General features: G+C 44.9%; 1 protein-coding gene across 1 annotated transcript; it reads right to left on the bottom strand.

Moving 5' to 3' along the window:
* Positions 1–921: 921 nt before the first annotated feature.
* On the bottom strand, positions 922–16,782 carry LOC140185805 (heat shock-related 70 kDa protein 2-like). Its single transcript, XM_072239559.1, has 2 exons — positions 16,500–16,782; positions 922–2,608 (listed from the first exon to the last, which is right to left on the bottom strand). The coding sequence occupies exons 1-2, from the start codon at positions 16,780–16,782 to the stop codon at positions 969–971; spliced, it is 1,923 nt and encodes a 640-aa protein (XP_072095660.1). The 3' UTR covers positions 922–968.
* Positions 16,783–24,086: the final 7,304 nt, after the last annotated feature.

Below are 24,086 nucleotides of genomic sequence, written 5' to 3'. Positions count from 1 at the left end.
AACCTTTACCAACGTATGAAGTTGCTAAAGATTAGGCTAGGTTTTTATTCTCCGGAAGATATGAGAAAAAGGGGCAACCTTATAGTAATGTTTAAAATTATGAAAGGCATAGATAAGGTGGAAGGCAACAGTCTGTGCTGCAGGATAGGACAGACCAAAACTAGGGGCATAGTTTTGGAAATATTTAAAAGGAAACCAAGGTGCAACTTTTTCCCATATAAAAAGGTGGTGCATATAACTAGCTGCTAGCAGAGGGGTTGAGGCTGTTACAATGGTATCATTTTAGAAGCACTTGGATAGGTACATGGAAGGGTAGGCTTAGATTAGAGTGATATGGGAAGTTGGGATTAGCTGGGATGGCTCCATGGTCAGCATGGACTCTGGATCAAAGGGCCTGCATTCGTTCTGCATTGCTCTATGACGGTAAAGATCATGCATGCTGTTTGTGAATTCAGAGTACCTGGTGATAATTTTTAAAGGCAATGATTTAGGGACAGCAATAACAGGAAGCAAGGTAGCACAGCAGTTAGCATAACACCATTACAGGGCCAGTGCAGTGACCCAAGTTCAATTCCTGCCACTGTCTGTAAGGAGCTTAAGGTTCTCCTCGTGACTGTGTGGCTCTTCTCTGGACTCTCTGGTTTCCTCCCACATTCCAAAGATGTACAGATTAATAGGTTAATTTGTTGCACAAGTGTAACTGGGCAGCATGGGCTAGTTGGGTCAGAAAGGCCTGTTACCCTGCTGTATCTCTAAATTTTAACAAAGTATATGTATGTGATAATGTGTAATTGGACTCTGATAATTAATCTACAGTAAGATAGAGAAATAAGCAGTTGAGTCCTTTGTATTATCTGAACGGCTTGTTATCGATAATACATAGTTAAGTGTTCCCTCCCTCCTCGCCCCATTAATGCTGAGGGAACAAGAAAAAGAAGTAGTTCTTCCAATGCCCTTAGCCATCTCACTCAGTCAACCTCTTCAATTGTGGGTCCAGTTGGGCTGCTGGGCACCGAGGAACTGCTGGCTCCTGGACGTATCCCACTGCAGGGACATCTGAAGAACTTGAGAAGTGGTTTACAGACTTTCTCTAGCTCTTTCTGCTGATAATCCAACTCCTCCTTCTCTGCTGTCTGGTTTCTTTCTAACCAGCTGAGGACTTCCTGACATTTTGCCAGGATAGCCTTCCCATCCTCCTCACTGATTTTCCCTTTCAGGTTCTCATCCTGTACGGCCTGCTTCATGTTGTATGCATAGGACTCAAGCATGTTCTTGGCAGTCACCTTCTCCCTGTTCAGGTTGTCCTCTGCCTTATAGTGCTCTGCCTCCTGCACCATACGCTCAATGTCATCTTTGTTCAGCCGGCCCTTGTTGTTGGTAATGGTGATTTTGTTTGTGTGTCCTGTGCTCTTGTCAACTGCTGAAACATTCAGGATGCCATTGGCATCTATATCAAAGATCACCTCTATCTGTGGCAGTCCACGTGGAGCTGGTGGGATGTCGACCAGGCTGAATGTACCAAGCAGGTTGTTGTCTTTGGTCATTGCTCTTTCCCCTTCATAGACTTGAATAAGGACACTAGTTTGGTTGTCTGAGTAAGTGGTGAAGACCTGTGTCTGTTTGGTAGGGATGGTGGTGTTTCGTTTAATGAGGGGAGTCATGATCCCACCAGCTGTCTCAATACCAAGAGACAGGGGAGCGACATCCAGGAGCAACAGGTCCTGTACATTTTCAGACTTGTCACCTGTTAAAATGGCTGCCTGCACTGCGGCACCATAAGCTACTGCCTCATCGGGATTGATGCTTTTGTTCAGTTCCTTCCCATTGAAAAAGTCTTGAAGTATATTCTGGATTTTAGGGATTCTTGTGGAGCCTCCCACAAGGACAACATCTTGAATCCGAGATTTGTCAATCTTGGCATCGTGAAGGGCTTTCTCAATGGGCTCCAGTGTAGCTCTGAAGAGATCACTGTTCAATTCTTCAAACCTGGCCCTGGTGATTGATGTGTAGAAGTCTACACCGTCATGCAAGGAGTCAATCTCAACACTGGCCTGTGTACTCGAGGACAGAGTCCTTTTGGCATGCTCACAAGCTGTGCGCAAACGTCTCACTGCCCGCTTGTTCTGGGAGATGTCCTTCTGAAATTTCCGTTTGAATTCCTCAATAAAGTGGTTCACCATGCGACTGTCAAAATCCTCTCCCCCCAGGTGAGTATCTCCAGAAGTGGACTTTACCTCAAAGATGCCATCTTCGATGGTAAGGATCGAAACATCAAAAGTTCCGCCTCCCAGGTCAAAGATGAGAACATTACGCTCACCAGGTCCTGCTTTGTCTAGTCCATAAGCGATAGCAGCTGCTGTTGGTTCATTGATTATTCTCATCACATTTAAAGCAGCAATGGTTCCAGCATCTTTGGTAGCTTGTCTTTGACTATCATTAAAGTAAGCTGGCACTGTGACGACGACATTGGTGACTTGACTGCCTAGGTACGCTTCTGCTATCTCTTTCATTTTTGTTAGCACCATAGAGGAAATCTCCTCAGCAAAGAATGTCTTATTTTCCCCTTTGTACTCCACTTGGACTTTGGGTTTCCCTCCATCATTGATCACTGGGAGATGAAGAACGAAGAAATATATTGTTAAATGTTGAATGAACACCATTTCTTAGTTAAAGAAGCAGTTTCTCCACCCCACCTGCCCCTAGCAACCAAGTACTTTCCCCAACAGAAACTTGTCCCTTCCAGAGATCATTTACATAGATTAACCTATAAACTCCAAAAATGGTGAGATGGTGGAAATAACTTTCTCCTATTTGAGCAAATTGGTCCACAGACAAACTGGTCACCTTCCAAAATCTTCTAGATTCTATAACAAAGTCAGAGTACTACATCAAGGAAATAGGTCCTTCAGCCCATCTAATTCATAGAAACCATAGAAACTACAGCACAGAAACAGGCCTTTTGGCCCTTCTTGGCTGTGCCGAACCATTTTCTGCCTAGTCCCACTGACCTGCACACGGACCATATCCCTCCATACACCTCCCATCCATTTATCTGTCCAATTTATTCTTAAATGTTAAAAAAGAACCCGCATTTACCACCTCGTCTGGTAGCTCATTCCATACTCCCACCACTCTCTGTATGAAGAAGCCCCCCCAATGTTCCCTTTAAACTTTTCCCCCCTCACCCTTAACCCATGTCCTCCGCTTTATTTCTCCCCTTGCCTCAGTGGAAAAAGCCTGCTTGCATTCACTCTATCTATACCCATCATAATTTTATATACTTCTTATCAAATCTCCCCTCATTCTTCTACGCTCCAGGGAATAAAGTCCTAACCTATTCAACTTTTCTCTGTAACTGAGTTTCTAAGTCCCGGCAACATCCTTGTAAACCTTCTCTGCACTCTTTCAACCTTATTTATATCCTTCCTGTAATTTGGTGACCAAAACTGAACACAATACTCCAGATTCGGCCTCACCAATGCCTTATACAACCTCATCATAACATTCCAGCTCTTATACTCAATACTTTGATTAATAAAGGCCAATGTGGAACTGTTACTCTACCTAGGCCCATCAACCTGCAGCTGGAACATAGCCCTCCCACCCATGTACTTACCCAAATTTCTCTTAAACATTGCAATTGAAATGCAATCCACCACTTTAGCTGGCAGCTCATTCCACACTCTGATCAAAGTTCCCCCCACTCCCAGGTTCACCTTCAATATTTCACCCTTAACATATGAACTCTTGTTCTAGTCTCCCCAAATAGTAAAAAAAAACCTGCTTACATTTACCCTAGCTATACCACTCAAATTTTTGTATAGCTCTGCAAAATCTCCCCTCATTCTCCTACAGAATGAACACTTCTGTTGGAAGTGACACTTAGGGAATGAACCTATTCAACCTTTTCCTGTAACTTAGGTCCTCAAGTTCTGGCAACATCCTCGTAAATTTTTTCCATACTCTTTCAAACTCATTGATATCTTCTTTGTAAGTAGGTGACAAAAACTGCAGATTTTACTTAAAATTTGGTCTCACCAATGCACTGTCAACACAACATCCCAACTCCTTTAATTTACGAAGGCCAATGTGCCAAAAGCTCTCATTATCAGAATCAGATTTAATATCACTGGCAAATGTTGTGAAATATGTTTTTTTTCTATAAACAGAGGTAGTAGATATAATACATAACAATACACTTTGAATTACAAAAAGAAAACATACAGGTAAGTAAGCAGTGCAAAAAGAGAACAAAAAAGAAAAATATCGAGGATTCATTGTCAAACTGGCCAAAGTTGACGGAAAAGAGACACTGGCGGGAAAGACAGCAGAGCAGCAGTGGCTGGAGTTTATGCGAGAAGTGAGGAAGGTGCAAGACAGGTATATTCCAAAAAAGAAGAATTTTCGAATGGAAAAAGGATGCAACCGTGGTTGACAAGAGAAGTCAAAGCAAAGGAGAGGGCATACAAGGAAGCAAAAAATAGTGGGAAGACAGAGGATTGGGAAGTTTTTAAAACCTTACAAAAGGAAACTAAGAAGGTCATTAAGAGGGAAAAGATTAACTATGAAGGGAAGCTAGCAAATAATATCAAAGAGGATACTAAAAGCTTTTTCAAGTATATAAAGAGTAAAAGACAGGTGAGAGTAAGTAAAGGACTGATAGAAAATGATGCTGGAGAAATTGTAATGGAAGATGAGGAGATGGCAGAGGAACTGAACAAGTATTTTGCATCAGTCTTCACTGAGGAAGACATCAGCAGTATACCAGACACTCAAGGGTGGCAGGGGAGAGAAGTGTGCGCAGTCACAATTACGACAGAGAAAGTACTCAGGAAGCTGAATAGTCTAAAGGTAGATAAATCTCCTGGACCAGATGGAATGCACCCTCGTGTTCTGAAGGAAGTAGCTGTGGAGATTGTGGAGGCATTAGCGATGATCTTTCAAAAGTCGATAGATTCTGGCATGGTTCCGGAGGACTGGAAGATTGCAAATGTCACTCCGCTATTCAAGAAGGGGGCAAGGAAGCAAAAAGGAAATTATAGACCTGTTAGCTTGACATCGGTGGTTGGGAAGTTGTTGGAGTGGATTGTCAAGGATGAGGATACGGAGTACCTGGAGGCATATGACAAGATAGGCAGAACTCAGCATGGATTCCTTAAAGGAAAATCCTGCCTGACAAACCTATTACAACTTTTTGAGGAAATTACCAGTAGGCTAGACAAGGGAGATGCAGTGGATGTTGTATATTTGGATTTTCAGAAGGCCTTTGACAAGGTGCCACACATTAGGCTACTTAACAAGATAAGAGCCCATGGAATTATGAGAAAGTTACATACATGGATGGAGCGTTGGCTGATTGGCAGGAAACAGAGAGTGGGAATAAAGGGATCCTATTCTGGTTGGCTGCCGGTTACCAGTGGTGTTCCACAGGGGTCCATGTTGGGACCGCTTCTTTTTACATTGTACATCAATGATCTGGATTATGGAATAGATAGCTTTGTGGCTAAGTTTGCTGATGATATGAAGATAGGAGGAGGGGCCGGTAGTGCTGAGGAAATGGAGAGTCTGCAGAGAGACTTGGATAGATTGTAAGAATGGGCAAAGAAGTGGCAAATGAAATACAATGTTGCAAAGTGTATGGTTATGCACTTTGGCAGAAGAAATAAACGGGCAGACTATTATTTAAATAGGGAAAGAATTCAAAGCTCTGAGATGCAACGGGACTTGGGAGTCCTCATACAAGATACCCTTAAGGTTAACCTCCAGGTTGAGTCAGTAGTGAAGGCGAATGCAATGTTGGCATTCATTTCTAGAGGAATAGAGTAAAGGAGCAGGGATGTGATGTTGAGGCTCTATAAGGCGCTGGTGAGACCTCACTTGGAGTACTGTGGGCAGTTTTGGTCTCCTTATTTAAGAAAGGATATGCTGACGTTGGAGAGGGTACAGAGAAGATTCACTAGAATGATTCCCGGAATGAGAGGGTTAACATATGAGGAACATTTGTCCGCTCTTGGACTGTATTCTTTGGAGTTTAGAAGAATGAGGGGAGACCTCATAGAAACATTTCGAATGTTGAAAGGCATAGACAGAGTGGATGTGGCAAAGTTGTTTCCCATGATCGGGGAGTCTAGTACGAGAGGGCATGACTTCAGGATTGAAGGGCGCCCATTCAGAACAGAGATGTGAAGAAATTTTTTTAGTCAGAGGGTGGTGAATCTATGGAATTTGTTGCCATGGGCAGCAGTGGAGGCCAAGTCATTGGCAGAGATTGATAGGTATCTGAGTAGCCAGGGCATCAAAGGTTATGGTGAGAAGGCAGGGGAGTGGGACTAAATGGGAGAATGGATCAGCTCATGATAAAATGGCGAAGCAGACTCGATGGGCTGAATGGCTGACTTCTGCTCCTTTGTTTTATGGTCTTATGGTCATTGTCCATTCAGAAATCTGGGGGCAGAGTGGAAGAAGCTGTTTCTAAAATATTGAGCATGTCTTCAGGCTCCTGTACCTCCTACTTGATGGTAGGAATGAGAAGAGGGCATGTCCCAGGTGACGGGTGTCCTTAATGATGGATGGAGCCTTTTTGAGGTATAACCTTTTGAAGATGTCCTCGATGCTGGGAAGACTGAAGACCTTTTAAACCCGTGATGCTACTTTCAAGGAACTAGGGATTTGTGTTCCCAGATCCCCCTGTTCAACACATCCTTTAATGCCCTACTGTTCACTCTTTTTAAAGTACTACCTCAGTTTCTCCTCCCAAAGTGAAACACCTCACACTTGTCAGCATTTTTCCAGCAGCACAATCGTATCAGGAGCAAGAGAGGAGGCAGCTCACAGGTCCACAAGTTAGGGGTTTTTAAAAAAAAGGGAGCATTCATGGGTTTTTGCCATTTTCTGATGATTTATCAGCATGGGTAAATAAAAATAAGGTAGGGACAAGCGGAGTGGCCATTGTGTGAGTGGACCAGTGTTAAAGAGTGGGGAAACTTTGGCTCAACAAACTTAAGCAAGGCAAGTATCCAGCAAGTTTCTTCTTCATTCTTTGTTAGTACATACGTAGAGCAGTGACGATGGCTCCAGGAGCTGTGTTGTGTTCTTTGTGAGATGTGGGAATTCTGGGAGACCTCTAGCCTCCTGGATAACTATATCTACACCAGGTGCACCAAGTTCAGTTCTTCAGAGGACACGACATGTCAAGGAACCAGAGCTGCAGCTCGATGACCTTCGCTTCATATGGAAAACTGAGGAGGTGATGGGTAGGAGCTACATGAGGTAGTCACCCCCAACTTGCAGGAGGCAGGTTCCTGGGTGACTGTCAGGAGAGGGAAAGAAAATGGGCAGTCAGTGCAGAATACTCCTGTGGCCATTCCCATCAATAATAAGTATACCACTTTAGACACTGTTTGGTGAGGGGATGAGGGTGGGGGGTTGATGACTTACCGGTGGGAGCCGCAATGACTGGATCTGGTAGTTAAGAGTAAACACGAGATTCTGTGGACACCATAGAGACACCAGATTGTACGTTGCCTTCCAGATGCCAGGATCATAGACATTTCGGATCGAACCCACGGCATTCTAAAGGGGAAGGGGGTGCAGCCTGAAGTTTGGTACATATTGGCACCAAAGACAAAGATAGGAAAAGGGAGCAGGCCCCGAAGAGAGAATTTAGGGAGCTAGGTGGAAAGCTGAAAAGCAGGACCATCAGGGTAGTAACCTCTGGATTGCTGCCCATGCCACACCTAGTGAGGGTAAGAATAGGGCGATTTGGCAGATGAATGCATGGGTGAGGAACTGGTGCAGGGGGCAGAATACCTTTCTCTTCTGGGGAAGGTATGACCTGTACAAAAGGGGCAGGTTACACCTGAACCAGGGGGGGGTGCCAAAAGCCTTGTGGGCAGGTTTTGACAGGAAAGCCAGTGATAGGGCTGAGGATGGCACAGTTGGTATACAAGCAGAGGCAGTGTGTAATGAGACTGCTCTGCTTGAGCAAGGAGAGGTTGATGATAGGGCAAAATTGCAGTCAGTGGGATGAGTTGCAGTGTAACGGGGGACAAAATCAACGAGTGATGAATACAGGACTGACATATATTTAAAGGCACACGGTATATGGAACAAGGCAGATAATCTTGTAGTGCAGTTAGATTGGTAGGTATGACATGGGCATCATTCAATTGTGGCTGAAAGAAGATTATGTTTGGGAGCTTAACATCCAAGGATGCTCGACGTATCAAAAGGACAGGCAGAAAGGCAGAAGGGGTGGCATGCTCTGTTGGTAAAGAATGAAATCAAATCCTTAGAGGTGGTATAGGATCAGAAGATGTAGAATCCTTGTGGGTAGAGTTGAGGAATTGCAAGGGTTCCTGATGGGAGTTATTTACAGGCATCCGAAACGTGGACAGGATGTGGGCTACAAATTACAACAGGTAGAAGAAAATAGATGTCAAAAGGGTAATGTTACGATCATCATGAGGGATTCCAATATGCAGGTAGATTAGGAAAATCAGTTTGGTGCTGATTATGGACCCCAAGAGAGAATTTGTAGAATGCCGATGAGATGGCTCTTTAGAACAGCTTGTGGCTGAGCCCACTAGGAGATCAGCTATTCTGGAATGGATGTTGTGTAATGAACTGGATTTGATTAAGGAGCTAAAGGTAAAGGAACCCTTAGGATGCAGTGATAATATGATAGACTCCATCTTGCAATTTGAAAAGGAGAAGCTGAAGTCAGATGTATCATGGAGTAAAGGGAATTACAGAGGCATGAGAGGAGCTGGCCAGAGTTGATTGGAAGGGGACACTACCAGGGTTGATGGCAGAGCAGCAATGGCTGGAGTTTCTGGGAGCAATTTGGAAAGCTCAGATAGATACATCCCAAATAAGAGATAGTCTAAAGATGGGATGACATAACTGTGGCTGACAAGGGAAGCCAAAGTCAACATAAAAGCTAAAAAGAGCATTTAATAAAGCAAAAATTAGTGTGAAGTTAGAGGATTGCCAAATGTAAAAACCAACAGAAGGCAACTAAAAAACCATAGGGAGGGAAAAGATGAAATATGAAGTTAAGCAGACTAATATCAAAGCAGATTACAAAAGTTTTTTAAAGATATATAATGAACAAAAGAGAGGCAAGAGCAGACATCAGACCACAGGAAAATGACACTAAAGAAGTGGTAATGAGGAAAGAGGGAAATGGAGGATGGACAAAATAAGCACTTTGCACCAGTCTTCACTGTGGAAGTCATGAACAGTATGCCAGAAGCTCAAGAGAGTCAGGGATCAGAAGTGAGTTCAGTTGCCATAACTAGGGAAAAGTGCTTGGGAAGCTGGAAGGTCTGAAGGTTGATACGTCACCTGGACCAGATGGACGACAACCCAGGGTTTTAAAGAGATAGCTGAAGATGCTGTCAAGGCATTAGTAATGATCAAGGATCACTACATTCTGGCATGGATCCAGAGGATTGGAAAACTGCAATGTCACTCCACTCTCCAAGAAGGGAGGGAGGCAGAAGAAAGGAAATTAAAGATCAATTGGCCTGACCTCAGTGATTGGGAAGATGTTGGAGTCAATTGTGGGGTTTAGAAATACTTGGAGGCACCTGGTAAGATAGGCCAAAGTCAGCGTGGTTTCATAGAACATAGAATAGTACAGCACTGTATAGGCCCTTTGGCCCACAATGTTGTGCCGACCCTCAAACCTTGCCTCCCATATAAACCCCCACCTTAGATTCCTCCATATACCTGTCTAGTAGTCTCTTAAACTTCACTAGTGTATCTGCCTCCACCACTGACTCAGGCAGTGCATTCCACGCACGAACCACTCCCTGAGTAAAAAACCTTCATCTAATATACCCCTTGAACTTCCCACCCCTTACCTTAAAGCCATGTCCTCTTGTATTGAGCAGTGGTGCCCTGGGGAAGAGGCGCTGGCTATCCACTCTATCTCTATTTTCCTTAAGGGAAAATCTTGCCTGACAAATCTATTGGAATTCTTTGAATAAATAACAAGCAGGATAAACAAAGGAGGATGGATGTTGTATACTCGAATTTTCAGAAGGGCTTTTATGAAGTGCTGCTTACAAGGCTGCTTAGAAAGATAATAGCCCAGGTTGTTATAGGAAAGTTACTAACTTGAATAGAACATTGGCTGACTGGCAGGAGGCACAGAGTGGAAATAAAGGTAACCTTTTCTGATTAGCTAGTGGTGCTGGGACCACTTCTTTTTATGTCAAACATCAATGATTTGGATGATGGAATTGATGGTTTTACGGCCAACTTTGAGGACAATACAAAGGAAGGTGGTGAGGCATGTAGTTTTGAGGAAGCAGAGAAGTTACAGAAGGACTTAGATTAGGGGAATGGGCAAAGAAGTGGCAGATGGAATACAGTGTCGGGAAATATATGGTTATGCACTTTAGTAGAAGAAATAAAAGCACAGATTATTTTCTAAACAGGGAGAGAATTCAAAAATCTGAGGTGCAAAGGGACTTGGGAGTCCTCATGCAGGATTCCCTAGAAGTTAACTTGCAGGTTGAGTTGGTGGTAAGGAAAGTAAATGAACATTAGCATTCATTTCAGGATGAGAATATAAAAACAAGGATCTAATTCTGAGGCTTTATAAGGCACTGGTGAGGCCTCACTTAAGAGTACTATAAGCAGTTTTGGGTCCCTCATCTTAAAAAGGATGTGTTGAAACTGGAGAGGGTTCAAAGGAGGTTCACAAAAATTATTCTGGGAATGAAAAGCTTATCATATGAGAAGCACCTGATGGTTCTTGGCCTGTACTTGCTGGAATTTAGAAGAATGAGGGAGGATCTTATTGAAATCTATTGAATGTTGAAAGGCCTAGATAGAGTGGATGTGGAGAGGATGTTTCCTATAGTGGGGTAGTTTAGGACTAAAGGGCACAGCATCAGAATAGAAGGAATTCCTTTTAGAACAGAGATTAGTAGGAATTTCTTTAGTCAGAGGGTGGCAAATCTGTGGAATTCATTGCCACAGGCAGCTGTGGAGGCCAGGTCATTGGATGTACTTAAGAAGAGGTTGATAGATACTTGACAAGTCAGGCCATGAAATGTTACACGGAGAAGGCAGGAGAATGAGGTTGTATTCCATATTGTTAATATAGATGACAAACAACAATGTTTACGTTAAATTAGGAAGAAACAAAACAATTTCCCTAATTAAGAATGAGGGTACAGAAAATTAAATTGCTACAGTGCAAGATAGCCTAACATTGTTAGGTGAATTGTGTATGTCCATATTAGACATTGTATAAAGATTCAAAGATAAAAATCAGGATTACATAGAGCAAATATGGTTTTATGTATAGCACTTATGTTTGATAAATCTACAAGAGCTTTTAAGATCAGAAGAGCTTTTAAGTTTAAGGGGAAACAGATAATAATTAAAACATAAGTGCAGATTCTAGAAGTCAAAAGACCTAGTCTGCAAATCATGTAGCAGCAACTCAATGCCTAAAAGCATGCAGACATAGATGAATTGAACTGACTTTATTACTTACGTCTTTCATATAAATGAGGAGTAAAGATCTTTCCGTTTTGTCTCTGTCTAAGTGTGCAATGTGTAATTTATAAAAATAGTATATCCAACAGGACAGTCAACATAACATAGAAATACAATTGTATCAGTGTGAATTAATCAGTCTAACGGCCTGGGGGAAGCAGCTGTCCCGGAGCCTGTTGGTCCTGGCTTTTATGCTGCAGTACCATTTCCCAGATGGTAGCAGCTGGAACAGTTTGTGGTACACACCTGGCTCTGTAAATGTCCTGAATAGTGAGATGTTCACATCTACAGATGCACTGGGCTGTCCACACCACTCTCTGTAGAGTCTTGTGATTGAGGGAAGTACATTTCCAATACCAGGCAGTGATGCAGCTAGTTAGGAGGTGTTGGGGTTTACTTAAGATGAAGTAGGTAGATAAGGAGAGAGAAAAAAGGGACACAGTGGGTATAAATTATGTACAATTGGGCAATTCAGCTTTCATGCCAACTTGTTGTAGATGACTCAGGCAGAATATGAGGAGGCCCCTTTTTCATCCTGGTACAAAAGACCTTACAGCATTGCACTTAAGATGATCGTGGATTCTCCCAATGCTTTATTAACATTGATTCCTCAATCAATGCTCCCTTTATAAAAGTGCCAGACATGCAAGTTATTTGACAGCACCTCTTGACGTTCCAAAGATATTGCACCACCATAAATTAGGAAGGTAATGGTATACCCTCTACTTGCTTGAAAGAGTACAGTTGCAGAACATATCAAGAAACTCAAGATTATCCAGAAAGTACTGATCATGACCAGCATGTCAGACACCACTCTAAGCTTCAATTCCATCCACATGGTGGATGCAGTGTGAACACTCTACGAAATGCACTGAAGCTAATCAAGCAGATCACTCTGACACCACATTCCAAACCAGTGACCACTACCCACCAGGCAGGACAAGAGCTCATGCCTGGGAACACCACCACCTGAACGGTTCTCTCAGTGTCCTAAATTGGAAATATATTGGTGTTCCTTCATCATCACTGAGTCAATATCCTAGAACTCCTTGCCCAATCATGCCTGTATGCCAGTGACAATTCAAGAAGGTGTCTCAACCTTAACTTGTCAAAAGCAGTTACGGAGAGTCAATGTGCTGCACTCTACACTGGGAGAGAGGTTAAAAATGCCTGTAAACACAGCTGCCAGCTGTGCCGTGCACACTCTGTACCCACCCTGCGATGCCGTCTTGTCCTGTAGCCTTGCGACTGTCCACTCGTTGGAAACACTTGCGTACTTCAGCCTCAGCAGCTCTCCTCAGGGGCTCAGTATTGGCAACATCAAATCGAGAGTGAAAAATACTTAGCTCATCTGGGGGAGAAGCAGCAATGTTGGAAACCCCACTGCGTTTAGCTTTGAAGTCTGCGATAGTGTGCAGACCTTGCCACAAGCTGCGAGAGTTGTTGATGGAGAACTGTGTCTGAATCTTGTCCTGTTATTGTTGTTTTGCTGCCCTGATGGCTTTGCACAGACCGTAGCTGCATTTCTTGAGTTCCTATTGGTCACTGGCAACGTAAGCTCTGTGTTGCGCAGTAAGTGCTGCTCGCACAGAACTGTTGATCCAGGGTTTCTGGTTTGGATAGACCCTGAGTGATTTCTGGGCGACAACGTCCTCATCATGGAAAACATTCCAGTCGACGTCATCAAGGCAGTCCTGTAGCATGGAGGCCCACTGGTCAGACCAACAGTGGATGGCTTTAACTCTGGCTGCCTCTTGTTTCAGCTTCTGCCTGTACTTCAGCAAAAGCAGGATGAAGGAGTGATCAGATTTTCCAAATGTTTGGCGAAGGAGCGCTTTGTTAGCGTTGCAGAAGGGACAGTAGCAGTGATCTAGTATGCTATATCCCCGTGTGCTCACATGGATATGTTGACAAAACTCCAGAGAAACTTCCATCAACGTGCTCTATTAAAATCACTGGCAACGATGAAGGCAGCCCCCGGTTGTGCAGTCTCCAGTGTGCTGATGGTCTTCTACAGTTCCTTGACAGCCAGGTCAGTATCAGCCTATGGCGGAATATACACAGCTGTGATAATAATAGCTGTGAACTCCCTAAGCAACCAGAAAGGTCAACACAGCACCACAAGGTACTCCAGATCCAGGGAACAAAAGGATTTGAGGGCATGCACGTTCCGGGGGCCACACCGAGCACTGTTGATCATGAAGCATACCCCATCTCCTTTACTCTTCCCAGAGAGGCTTTTTTGATCTGTCCACCCAGTACAGGGAGAACCCAGAGGGCTCGATGGCATGATCCAGTATCTCACCCGTCAGCCAGGTCTCCACCAAGCACAAAATGTCACACTCCTTTGTTTCCCACTGGTAGGAAATTCTGGCTCTCAGTTCGCACAGCTTATTGTCCAGGGATTGAACGTTAGCCAGGAGTGTGCTAGCAGTTGCGGCTGATTAGTACACCGTCTCAACCTCAAGAGAACGCCGGTCCTTTTCCCTCACCTCCGAGGTAGCAGCAGTGTAGTAGATGAACCTCCCACTGATCGCTCAAGTTGGGGTTTCCAGTGTAGAAAAGGCAGCGTGTAGTGGGTAAATGTCGTCTTCCTGACGTTCAGGAGAGTCAGTCCATCATATCTAATGTGACCATCAGCGAATTGAACAAGAAATGTGAAGGAAATCGCAAAAATTAGCAGTATACTGTAAAGTTGGAACAGAGCTCACAACAGGGCCGCCGTATGCAGCACCATCTTGTTGTATTAAGAGGTTCATTGTTGTTCAGACCAAACATCAGAATGGGGAGGAAATGTGATCCAAGTGGTTTAACCATTGAATGATTGTTAGAAACACAGAAAACCTTGTAGCACAATACAGGCCCTTCGGCCCACAAACCTGTGCCGAACATGTCCTTACCTTAGAACTATCTAGGTTTACTCATAGCCCTCTATTTTTCTAAGCTCCATGTATCCATCCAGGAATCTCTTAAAAGACCCTATCATTTCTGCCTCCACCGGCAGCCCTTCCGCGCACCCACCACGCTCTGCGTAAAAAAAACTTACCCCTGACATCTCCTCTGTACCTGCTTCCAAGCACCTTAAAACTACGCCCTCTCATGCTAGCCATTTCAGCCTTGGGAAAAAGCCTCTGACTATCCACATGATCAATACCTCTCAACATCTTATACACTTCTGTCAGGTCACCTCTCATCCTCTGTCACTCCAAGGAGAAAAGGCCAAGTTCACTCAACTTATTCTCATAAGGAATGCTCCCCAATCCAGGCAACGTCCTTGTAAATCTCCTCTGCACCCTTTCTATGGTTTCCACGTCCTTCCTATAGAGAGGCAACCAGAACTGAGCACAGTACTCCAAGTGAAGTCTGACCAGGGTCCTATATGGCTGCAATATTACCTCTCGGCTCTTAAACTCAATCCCACGATTGAAGGCCAATGCACAGTACGCCTTCTTAACCACACAGTCAACCTGTGTAGCAGCTTTGAGTGTCTATGGACTCGGACTCCAAGATCCCTCTGATCCTCCACACTGCCAAGAGTCTAGTCATTAATGATTATTGATGTGAGATGGGTGGTTTGAGTACCTCAGAAACTGCTATCTCCTGGGATTTTCACTCTGTCTCCAGAGTTTACTGAATGGTGCAAAAAGTAAATTTTAAAAATCCAGTGACAGCTGTTTTGTGGGCAAAAACCTGGTCAGAGGAGAATGGCCAGACTGGTTCATGCTGACAGTAATCCAAATAACCACGCTTTACAACAGTAGTGTGCAGAAGAGCATCTCTGAATGCACAGCAAATCAAACCTTGAAGTGGATAGGCTACAGCGGAAGATCATGAAGGAGTTTCCGAATGAAATGGCAACCAAGTGTAGATCCGTATTGCTAAAGAACTACTTATTGGATTGAATAACTGAGTCATAGAACAGCAAGAAGGTTTATGTTCCTGTCACACAAGATTCTGGTGAGGCCACAGCTGGAGTATTGTGTCCAGTTTTGGTTACCCTGCTGTAGGAAAGATGTTATTAAACTGGAAAGAGTGCAGAATACATTTATAAGGATACTGCCAGTTTTCCCAGAGACCAAGTGAAAGGGAGAGGCTAGACAGGCTAGGGCTGCTTAATAATTACCTTCTCACGTGTACATAGAAACTTACAGTGAAAAGCATTGTTTGTGTCAATGACCACAATCAGAGGATGTGCTGGGGACAGTCCACAAGTATTGCCATGTTTCTGATGGCAACATAGCATACCAACCAGTTACTAACCCAAATCTGTATGAAAAGCGGTTTTGTATAAAATAGTATACGTAGATGAGGTGAATGCACCCAGCCTTTTACGCAGGGTTGGGGAATCAAGAACCAAAGGGCATATATTTAAGTTAAGAGGGGAGAAATTTAATGGGAACTTTATTTGAAATGCAGTGGGTGGTAAGTGTATGGAATGAATTGCCAGAGGAAGTGGCTTATCGCAATAAGGGCCAAACAGAAGTAAATTGTAAATACAAACAAGAAAAAAAAACCCCTGCAGATGCTGGAAATCCAAGCAACACACACACGTTGAAGGGTTTCGGCCTGAAACATCAACTGTACTTTTTTTGCATGAATGCTGCCTGACCTGCTGAATTCCCCCAACATTTTGTGCAAATTGCAACTAGCTTAGATGGCATCTTGGTCAGCCTGGATTGATTAGGCCAAAGGGCCTCTTCCCGTGCTCCGTAACTGTGAACGAGCACGGTGCTCTCTAGATGCAGAGCCTAGGGTACACCACATCTAGAGGGCGGTGTACAACACCATTCCAGCTGCCAGCATACGGCAGAGAGGCCGCATGGCTGAGTCTCCCCACCACACCACCCTCAACAACCCATCCCACCTCTCCACCACCACACCACCTCCCCACCCTCCCACCCAAACCTATCCCTTCACACCTGCACTCCATCCCATCGCTCCCTTCTAGATACCCCTGAGCCCATCGCTTTCCCGCTCACCGGTGAAAGGCCAAAGCTTGATGTCGCTTTGCACCGTCGGGTCGTCGAACCTCCGGCCTATCAGGCGCTTGGTGTCGAAGACGGTGTTGGTGGGATTGATGGCTACCTGGTTCTTGGCCGGATCGCCGATCAGGCGCTCGGTGTCGGTAAAGGCCACGTAGCTGGGCGTCGTGCGGTTGCCCTGATCGTTGGTGATTATCTCCACCTTGCCATGCTGGAAGACGCCGACGCAGGAGTAGGTGGTGCCCAAGTCGATGCCGACAGCCGGCGAGCGGACCGACATCGCGAGCGTGCGTGCGGGGGCTGAGGGTCGCCGCCCGTTTCCCACTCACCCCGAGCGCGGCCAATCACGTCGCGGCCTTTGTCCCGCCTCGCTCTGTCAGCCAATCACCAAGCGGCAATTGTCCACTACCCCCTGCTGTCAGCGGGGTAACAGGGTCACATCATTGGTCGCATCCCGGCACACGGACCAATTACAAACCGGCGATCTCTGGCCAATGAAAACAGCTGACGGTCAACGCCGGTGCACCTCACGGATGTGTGCTCGGTCCTCTGCTCCACACCCATGACTGTGTGGCTAGGCACAACTCAAATGCCATCACATATTAGCTGACGATACAATTGTTGTAAGCAGAATGTCAGATGGTGACGAGAGGGCGTATAGGAGTGAGATATATCAGCTGGTTGAGTGGTGTATCCAGCAACAACCTCGCACCCAAAGTCAGTAAGACCAAAGAGCTGATTGTACATTTCAGAAAGGGCAAGATGAGAGAACACACACACCAGACCTCGCAGAAGGAGAAAGAGTGAATAATTTCAAGTTAGCCCGTGCCAATATCTTTGAGGATTTACCCTGGACCTGACATATCAATGTAGCTACAAAGATGGCACGACAGTGGCTATATTTCATTAGGAGTTTGAGGAGATTTGCTATGTCACCAAAGACAATTGCAAATTTCGACTAATGTACTGTGGAGAGCATTTTAACTGGCTGCATCATCGTCTGGAAAGGGGGTGGGCCAGGCGGCTACTGCACAGGATCGAAATAAGCTGCAGAGACTTGTAAACTTAGTCAGCTTCATCACGGGCACTAGCATCCAGGACACCTTCAAGAAGTGATTCCTCAAAAAGGCGGCATTTATCATTAAGGACACCTATCATCCAGGACATGCCCCCTTCTCGTTGCTTCCATCAGCGAGGAGGTACAGAAGCCTGAAGGCATACACTCAGATTCAAGAACAGCTTCTTCCTCTCTGCCATTAGATTTCTGAATGGGCATTACAGGTTTACTTCATTACGTTTTTATTTTTGCACTACTTATTTTATAAACATTTACTGAAATCCAAGTTTTGTTCTCTCTATTATTATGTATTGCATTGCGCTGCTGCCGCAAAGACAACACATTTCACGGTATATGCCGGTGATATTAAAACTGATTCCGAACCGCCAACAGCACGTGGAAACCCGAATGGGGCGGGGTCAATATTTTGATTGGAAACGGGCGAGAGCCAATCAGAGCAGAGGAGCTGCATCTGTTCCTGGTCTTAATACGGAGGTCATTGATTTCTACACCTCCTTAAACGCACCCACTCACCAATATTTCACCTAAGTGAGAATAGTTAGACGTGTTTCCTCCAGAATTAAGGGTTTTGGATATTACTGACATTTTAACGCCCACCCCAATTTGTCTTTGAGAAGTGGGTAGTCAGTATATTTTTGAATCATCGCTGTCAGCGCGCCATAGACCTTACAGCACGGAAATTATGGCGATGGCTGTATAATACAGTCCCATGGCCTCAATGGACAATTCCCCGAGAATATCATCTCTGGGCACCGCGATGTTGTCTCTAATCAAAACCACAATCCCCTCTCCTCTATCACGCCTGTAACATGTCTCGGAGTCAACGCTTCCGGCCACTGCGGACACCTGGAGAGCTGGCCACATTCGGCTCCTTATGCCCAGGACTCGACACGCTCCTCGGGGGACGGTCCTACGTAACACCAGACGTTTCTTGGAAATGTACTTACCTTTTTGTTTATTTTGAGACACAGTGCAAAACAGGCCTTGCATCCCAACGCGCTGTACCGCCCAGCAACCCCCAATTTAATCCTAGCCTAATCATGGGACAATTTGCAGTGACTGATTAACCTACCAACCGAAACACCCAGAAGAAACCCACATTATCATGGGGAGAATTTACAGATTTTCTTATGGAGGATGCCGGAATTGAACTCCACTACTCTACCATGGCGCCAATCCCGTTCCGCAGCGCGACGAGGTGTTTCCTGTACGGGCCGATCTTGTACACTCCCCACGGCTGCCGTCCAGCAGTAGGGGGAGAGAGAGAGTATGTATGTGGTGGTGGTGGTGGGGGTGGGGGGGGGTCTCCAATGGAAGTCCAATGGAACACGGGTGTTCTCCCACTTTCTCCAGATGGAATACAGTGTAGGGAAATGTATGGCCATGCACAGTGGTAGAAGGAAACTGCAACCACAGACTATTTTCTACACAGGGAGCAAATTCAGAAATCGGAGGTGCAGAGTGTCCTAATACAGGAGTCCATAAAGGTTAACTTTCAGGTCGAGTCGGTAGTAAGGAAGGCAAATGCAATGTTAGCATTCGTTTTGAGAGACTAGAATAGCAAGTTCAAGTTCATCGCGTCGAGTGTTTCTTGTATAGGCCAATCCTGCACACACTCCACTGGCTTGCCCACGTCTGCCGTCTGGATACACCTCGGTGATAGATACTTTATTGATCCCGAGGGAAATTGGGTGATCGATTCTGCTATCTAACAGTGGGTGGGGGGGGGGGGGGGTACTTGCAGGTTAAGTCAGTAATAAGGAAGGCAAATGCAATATTGGCCTTTATTTCAAGAGACTGGAATATAAAAGCAAGAATGTATTGCTGAGACTTTATAAGGCACTGGTCAGACCCCATTTAGAGTACTTAAGAGTACTGTATTGTGGTCAGTTTTAGGCCTGTTATCTACAATAAGAAAGCATGTGCTGGTATTGGAGAGGCTTTGGGCCGCTCTGAGGACTAAATTTTGGTTCAGAATGTTGTTCTTCGCTTCAATTACTTGCATGATTTCTTGTGCTTCTGGTATTGGTCTTTATTTTTTCTCTTTAATTGGTTTCTTTAGGGTTTCTTGCTTTGTGGCTACCTGTGAGCAAACAAATCTCAAGGTTGTATAATTTATACATTCCTTGATAATAAATGTACTTTGAATCTTGAAATGGGCAATAAAAGTTGACAACAGTAGAAGAGACCTTGAAAGTGAGTCGATAGGCTGTGGGAACGTTTCAGTGATGGGGTGAGTGAAGTTATCCCCCTTGGTTCAAGGGCCAATGGTTGAGAGGTAATAACAGTTCCTGAACCTGGTGGTGTGAATCCTGAGGCTTCTGTACCCTTTCCTGATGGCAGCAGTGAGAAGAGAATATGTTCCCCCCGCCCCGACGATGGATGATGCTTTCCTGCAACAACACTCCATGTAGATGTGCTCAACTTTGGGGAGAGCTGTACCTGTGATGGAATGGGCTGTATCCACTACACTTTGTAGCATCTTTCATTCAAGCACATTGATGTTTACACACCAGGCTGCGATGCAACCAGTCAATGTGCTTTCCACCACACATCTGTAAGAACTTCGTCAAAGTTTTAGATGCCGTGCTGAATCTTTGCAAACTCCCAAGTAGAGGCACAATGAAGAGGATCTCATTGAAATCTGTCGAATATTGAAAAATCTTCATAGAATGGATGTGGTAAGGATGTTTCCTATAATGGGGGAGTCTAGCACGAGAAGGCACAGCCTCAGAATACAAGAGTGTCCCTTTAGAAGGGATGAGGAGGGATTTCTTTAGCTGGAGGGTGGTGGATCCAGAATTCATTGCCACAGATGGCGGTAGGGGACAGGTCATTGGGTATATTTAAAGTGGAGTTTGGTAGATTTTTGATTAGTATGGGCGTTAAAGGTTATGGGGCCGAATGTTGGAGAATGGGGTTGAGACTCCATTGTTTCCCCCACCCAAACCGCGTGGGTCCGCGGCCGTGCAGTTGGAATTTTCTTTTGTATATTGCTAACATGATTTTGAAATACCCTGTAATTATGTGTAAATGAATATAATCCCCAAACTTTCTAAATAATAAATGTATCACCTTTACATAGCGATTCAACGTATTTACATTCTCACTGTTTCAAGTTATAACACTTGCTAATTGTATCAATAAACACAGTGGAAGTCGGTAGCTCATTAATAAACCCACCAGACCGCTGTCGACGCCATCTAAGTCTAAGTTTACGAAATTTGAACGAATTTCTTTGTTGTACTGTATTTCATGCCTTCCAATTAAGAAATAAAATCAAAAGTATGTGATTTTTCAATTTTCTTTCTAACTATTCATAGTATGCACATTACAAACAAAACGTTTTAAGTGCCGCGCAGTTTTCAGGCCCGTGTAAAGTTTCCGCTCGGAGCAATGCTGCGTAGCTGTAGAGAAATAGAGGGAACATTGAAACTTGAGAGGGTTAGTAAATCAACCATGATCGAATGGCGGAGCAGACTCAGTGGGCAAATGGTCTACAGTGCGTGTTGTGGTATTTACATTCAGAATCTGGGCCGGGGTGTTGCACGGAGCGGTGCTGCGTGACGGGTTTTTAGTATAGCTCAGTCAACTGCCTCTGCTGGCCCCTGGAGGGGTTCGTGTTCCACACAAGTACGGGGTGTGAAGAGTTGCAGGGCCCTGATTTGAATTTCTTAAGGAGCTTTTGAGACACCTCAGCCACACTCCTGCTCCCTCGGAGGACCTCCTCATCGGCCTGGCCGGGGTGGTCACTCACAGGACCCGGCAGCAGGCTGACTGACTTCCGCTTCTGAGCCCAGATGTCCCCGGAGAGAGGGTACTCCAGGTCCCATAGGACTCGGAAGACCCTCTCAGACCGGTGAGCACCGTTCGGGGCTGAAGTGCACACTTTGTTTCTAGATTGTTTCAAGTGGACAGCTACAGTGCCTAAAAACTTCAGGTCATTCGACTCTTCTAGTCTACGCCACCATCATACCCTTTAACCCATTTAGTAATCAAGAACCTATCAATTTCTGGCTTAAATTCCCCGATGACTTGGTTCCTACAGCCGTCTGAGGCAACGAATTCCACAAATTCACCACTCTCTGCCTAAAGTTCTGCTCACTGGTGTTCCAAAGGGACAGCCTTCAATTCTGAGCTAGACTGTCCGCTATAGGAAACAGCCTTTCCCCATCCGCTCCATCTAGGCCTCTCAGTATTCATATATAAAATGTGCTCGAGGCTGCATAGAAAGAGCAATACTCCTACCTGATAAACCAGTAACATAGGTTCTGCATTGTACTTCCTAGACACCTGCTCCATCCTCAAACCACTGCCCAGTTTGATGTGTGTTGCCTAGTTCCTTCAGTGTCACAGCTTGCATCCATCTCAACAATTTCCCCCACAGTTAAATAGCTCCTTGGGCTGGGTGACGGGCCCTCTCGAGGGTTCAGTTGTACACAACGTTGCCATTTCTAATACTGTGCTCCGTCTTGATTCACCCTGCTGTAGGAAGGATTGCATTGAGCAGCGGTTCCCCCGTGGTATAGACTGTTTTATAGACGGTAGTAACCATATTTTAATTTGAATATACTTACTATCTTTGTAAATATTGATTGTCTGTACATTTGTGTATATGTGTTGTAGATAAACTTTTATAATTTTGTTTTAAAAAATGGCATTAAGTTGGAAAGAGTGCAGAGATTTACAAAGATGTTGCCAAGATTCGAGGGGCTGAGATATGAACAAGTTGATACATCACTCCTCGGAAGACAGGAGTACCAGGGGTGATTTTAGAGAGGTGTATAAAATCATTAGGGTTAGGTAGGGTAAATGTACAATCTGTTTCCCCATGTTTAGGGAATCGAGAATTAAAGGCTTAATTAATTAATTTAATTAATTAAAGGTTTAAGGTGAGGAGAAAGATTCAATAGGTACTCATGACGAGTCTGTCTGAAACATCCTCCATAGATACTACCTGACTTGCTGAATTTCCCTTGCATTTTGTGTGTGTTGCTCAGGATTTCCAGCATCTGCAGAAACTCTTAAGATTTAATAGGCTGAGGAAAACTTTAAAAACCAGAGATTGGCCAGAATACAGAAGAAACTGCAGGGGAAACTAGAGGCAGGTACATTAGAAGAGACTTGGACAGGCACATGGATCCGAAAGGTTTATCGCTATGGAATAAGGGCCAAACATGGGGAAATGGCACTAGCTTAGCTGGTATTGGCCAGTGGGGCCATAGTGCCCGTTTCCATCCTGCATGTCTCAGCATTTCTGGTCACCCTATTGCAGGAAGGATGTGGAGGCTTCGGAGAAGGTCTCTAAGAGGTTCACCAGGATGCTGCCTGGATTAGAGGGTATGAGATAGAAGGCAAGGCTGGACAAAGTTGGGTTGTTTTCTCTGCAGTAGCAGAGGCAGAGGGGAAACCTGCCAGGAGCTTTTAAAATTGGGACACAGACAGGTGGAATCTTTTCTCAGCACTAGAGAACATATTTTATTTTTACTAGAGGACAGGAAGGATTCAGCAAAATGCAGGTACAGCACCTGGGACAGCCATTGCCTGGGTGGAGGTCACGCCAGATTAAAGCACAAGGCCCAAGGGCGGAAAACAGGCTGGTGTTCAGTCCGTGCCAGCCAAAATGCCCCACCTGAGCCCATTCCGTCTGCCCGTCTCACCCTCTTCTCACTATTACCATCAGGCAGGAGCCTTGGCTCTCCGCCACCAGGTTCAGGAGCAGTTGTTGCCCTGTAGCCATTGGGCTCCCGGACCGGCTTCACGCCCCTCAGCACTGAACTGACCTCAGAGCCTGCGGACTCACCTCGGAGGGTCCACAGCTCATGCTCGAGGAGTTACTTCATTTTTTTAAATTATTATTTGCACAATTTGCCCCCTTTTACACATTGGATGTTGTTTTAAGAGGTGTATAAGATGATGAGAGGCATTGATCGTGTGGATAGTCAGAGGCTTTTTCCCAGGGCTGAAATGGCTGCCACGAGAGGGCAGTTTTAAGGTGCTGGGGAGTAGGTACAGAGGAGATGTCAGGGCTAAGTTTTTTTTAACTCGAGAGTGGTGAGTGTGTGAAATGGGCTGCCGGCAACGGTGGTGGAGGTGGATACAATAGGGTCTTTTCATTGACTCCTGGATAGGTACATGGAGCTTAGAAAAATAGAGAGCTATAGGTAACCTGAGGTAATTTCTAAGATAGGGACAACTTTGTGGGCTGAGGGGCCCGTATTGTGCTGTAGGTTTTCTATGCTTTTTGTGTAGATTCTTTGTATTTCTGTTTTTTTGTGGGCATCTGCAAGAAAATGAGCCTCAAGGTTGTGTATAGTATACATAATTTGATAATAAACGCACTTTGAACTTTGATATAGGGGACCAAGGGTGAAACGTGGTATGATGATGCAGAGAGTGGTAGGTGCCAGGGTAACAATGGGAACAGGGAGATTGGTGGAGTTTAGAAGGCTCAGACAGACACATGAAGGGAATGGAGGGATACGGATGATAAGGAGGTGGAGGAC

This window comes from Mobula birostris, chromosome 1 (genome assembly GCF_030028105.1).
Source record: "Mobula birostris isolate sMobBir1 chromosome 1, sMobBir1.hap1, whole genome shotgun sequence".
Classification (NCBI taxonomy): domain Eukaryota; kingdom Metazoa; phylum Chordata; class Chondrichthyes; order Myliobatiformes; family Myliobatidae; genus Mobula; species Mobula birostris.
Note: the sequence above shows the minus strand (reverse complement) of the source record. Positions and strands in the feature narration are given on the sequence as shown.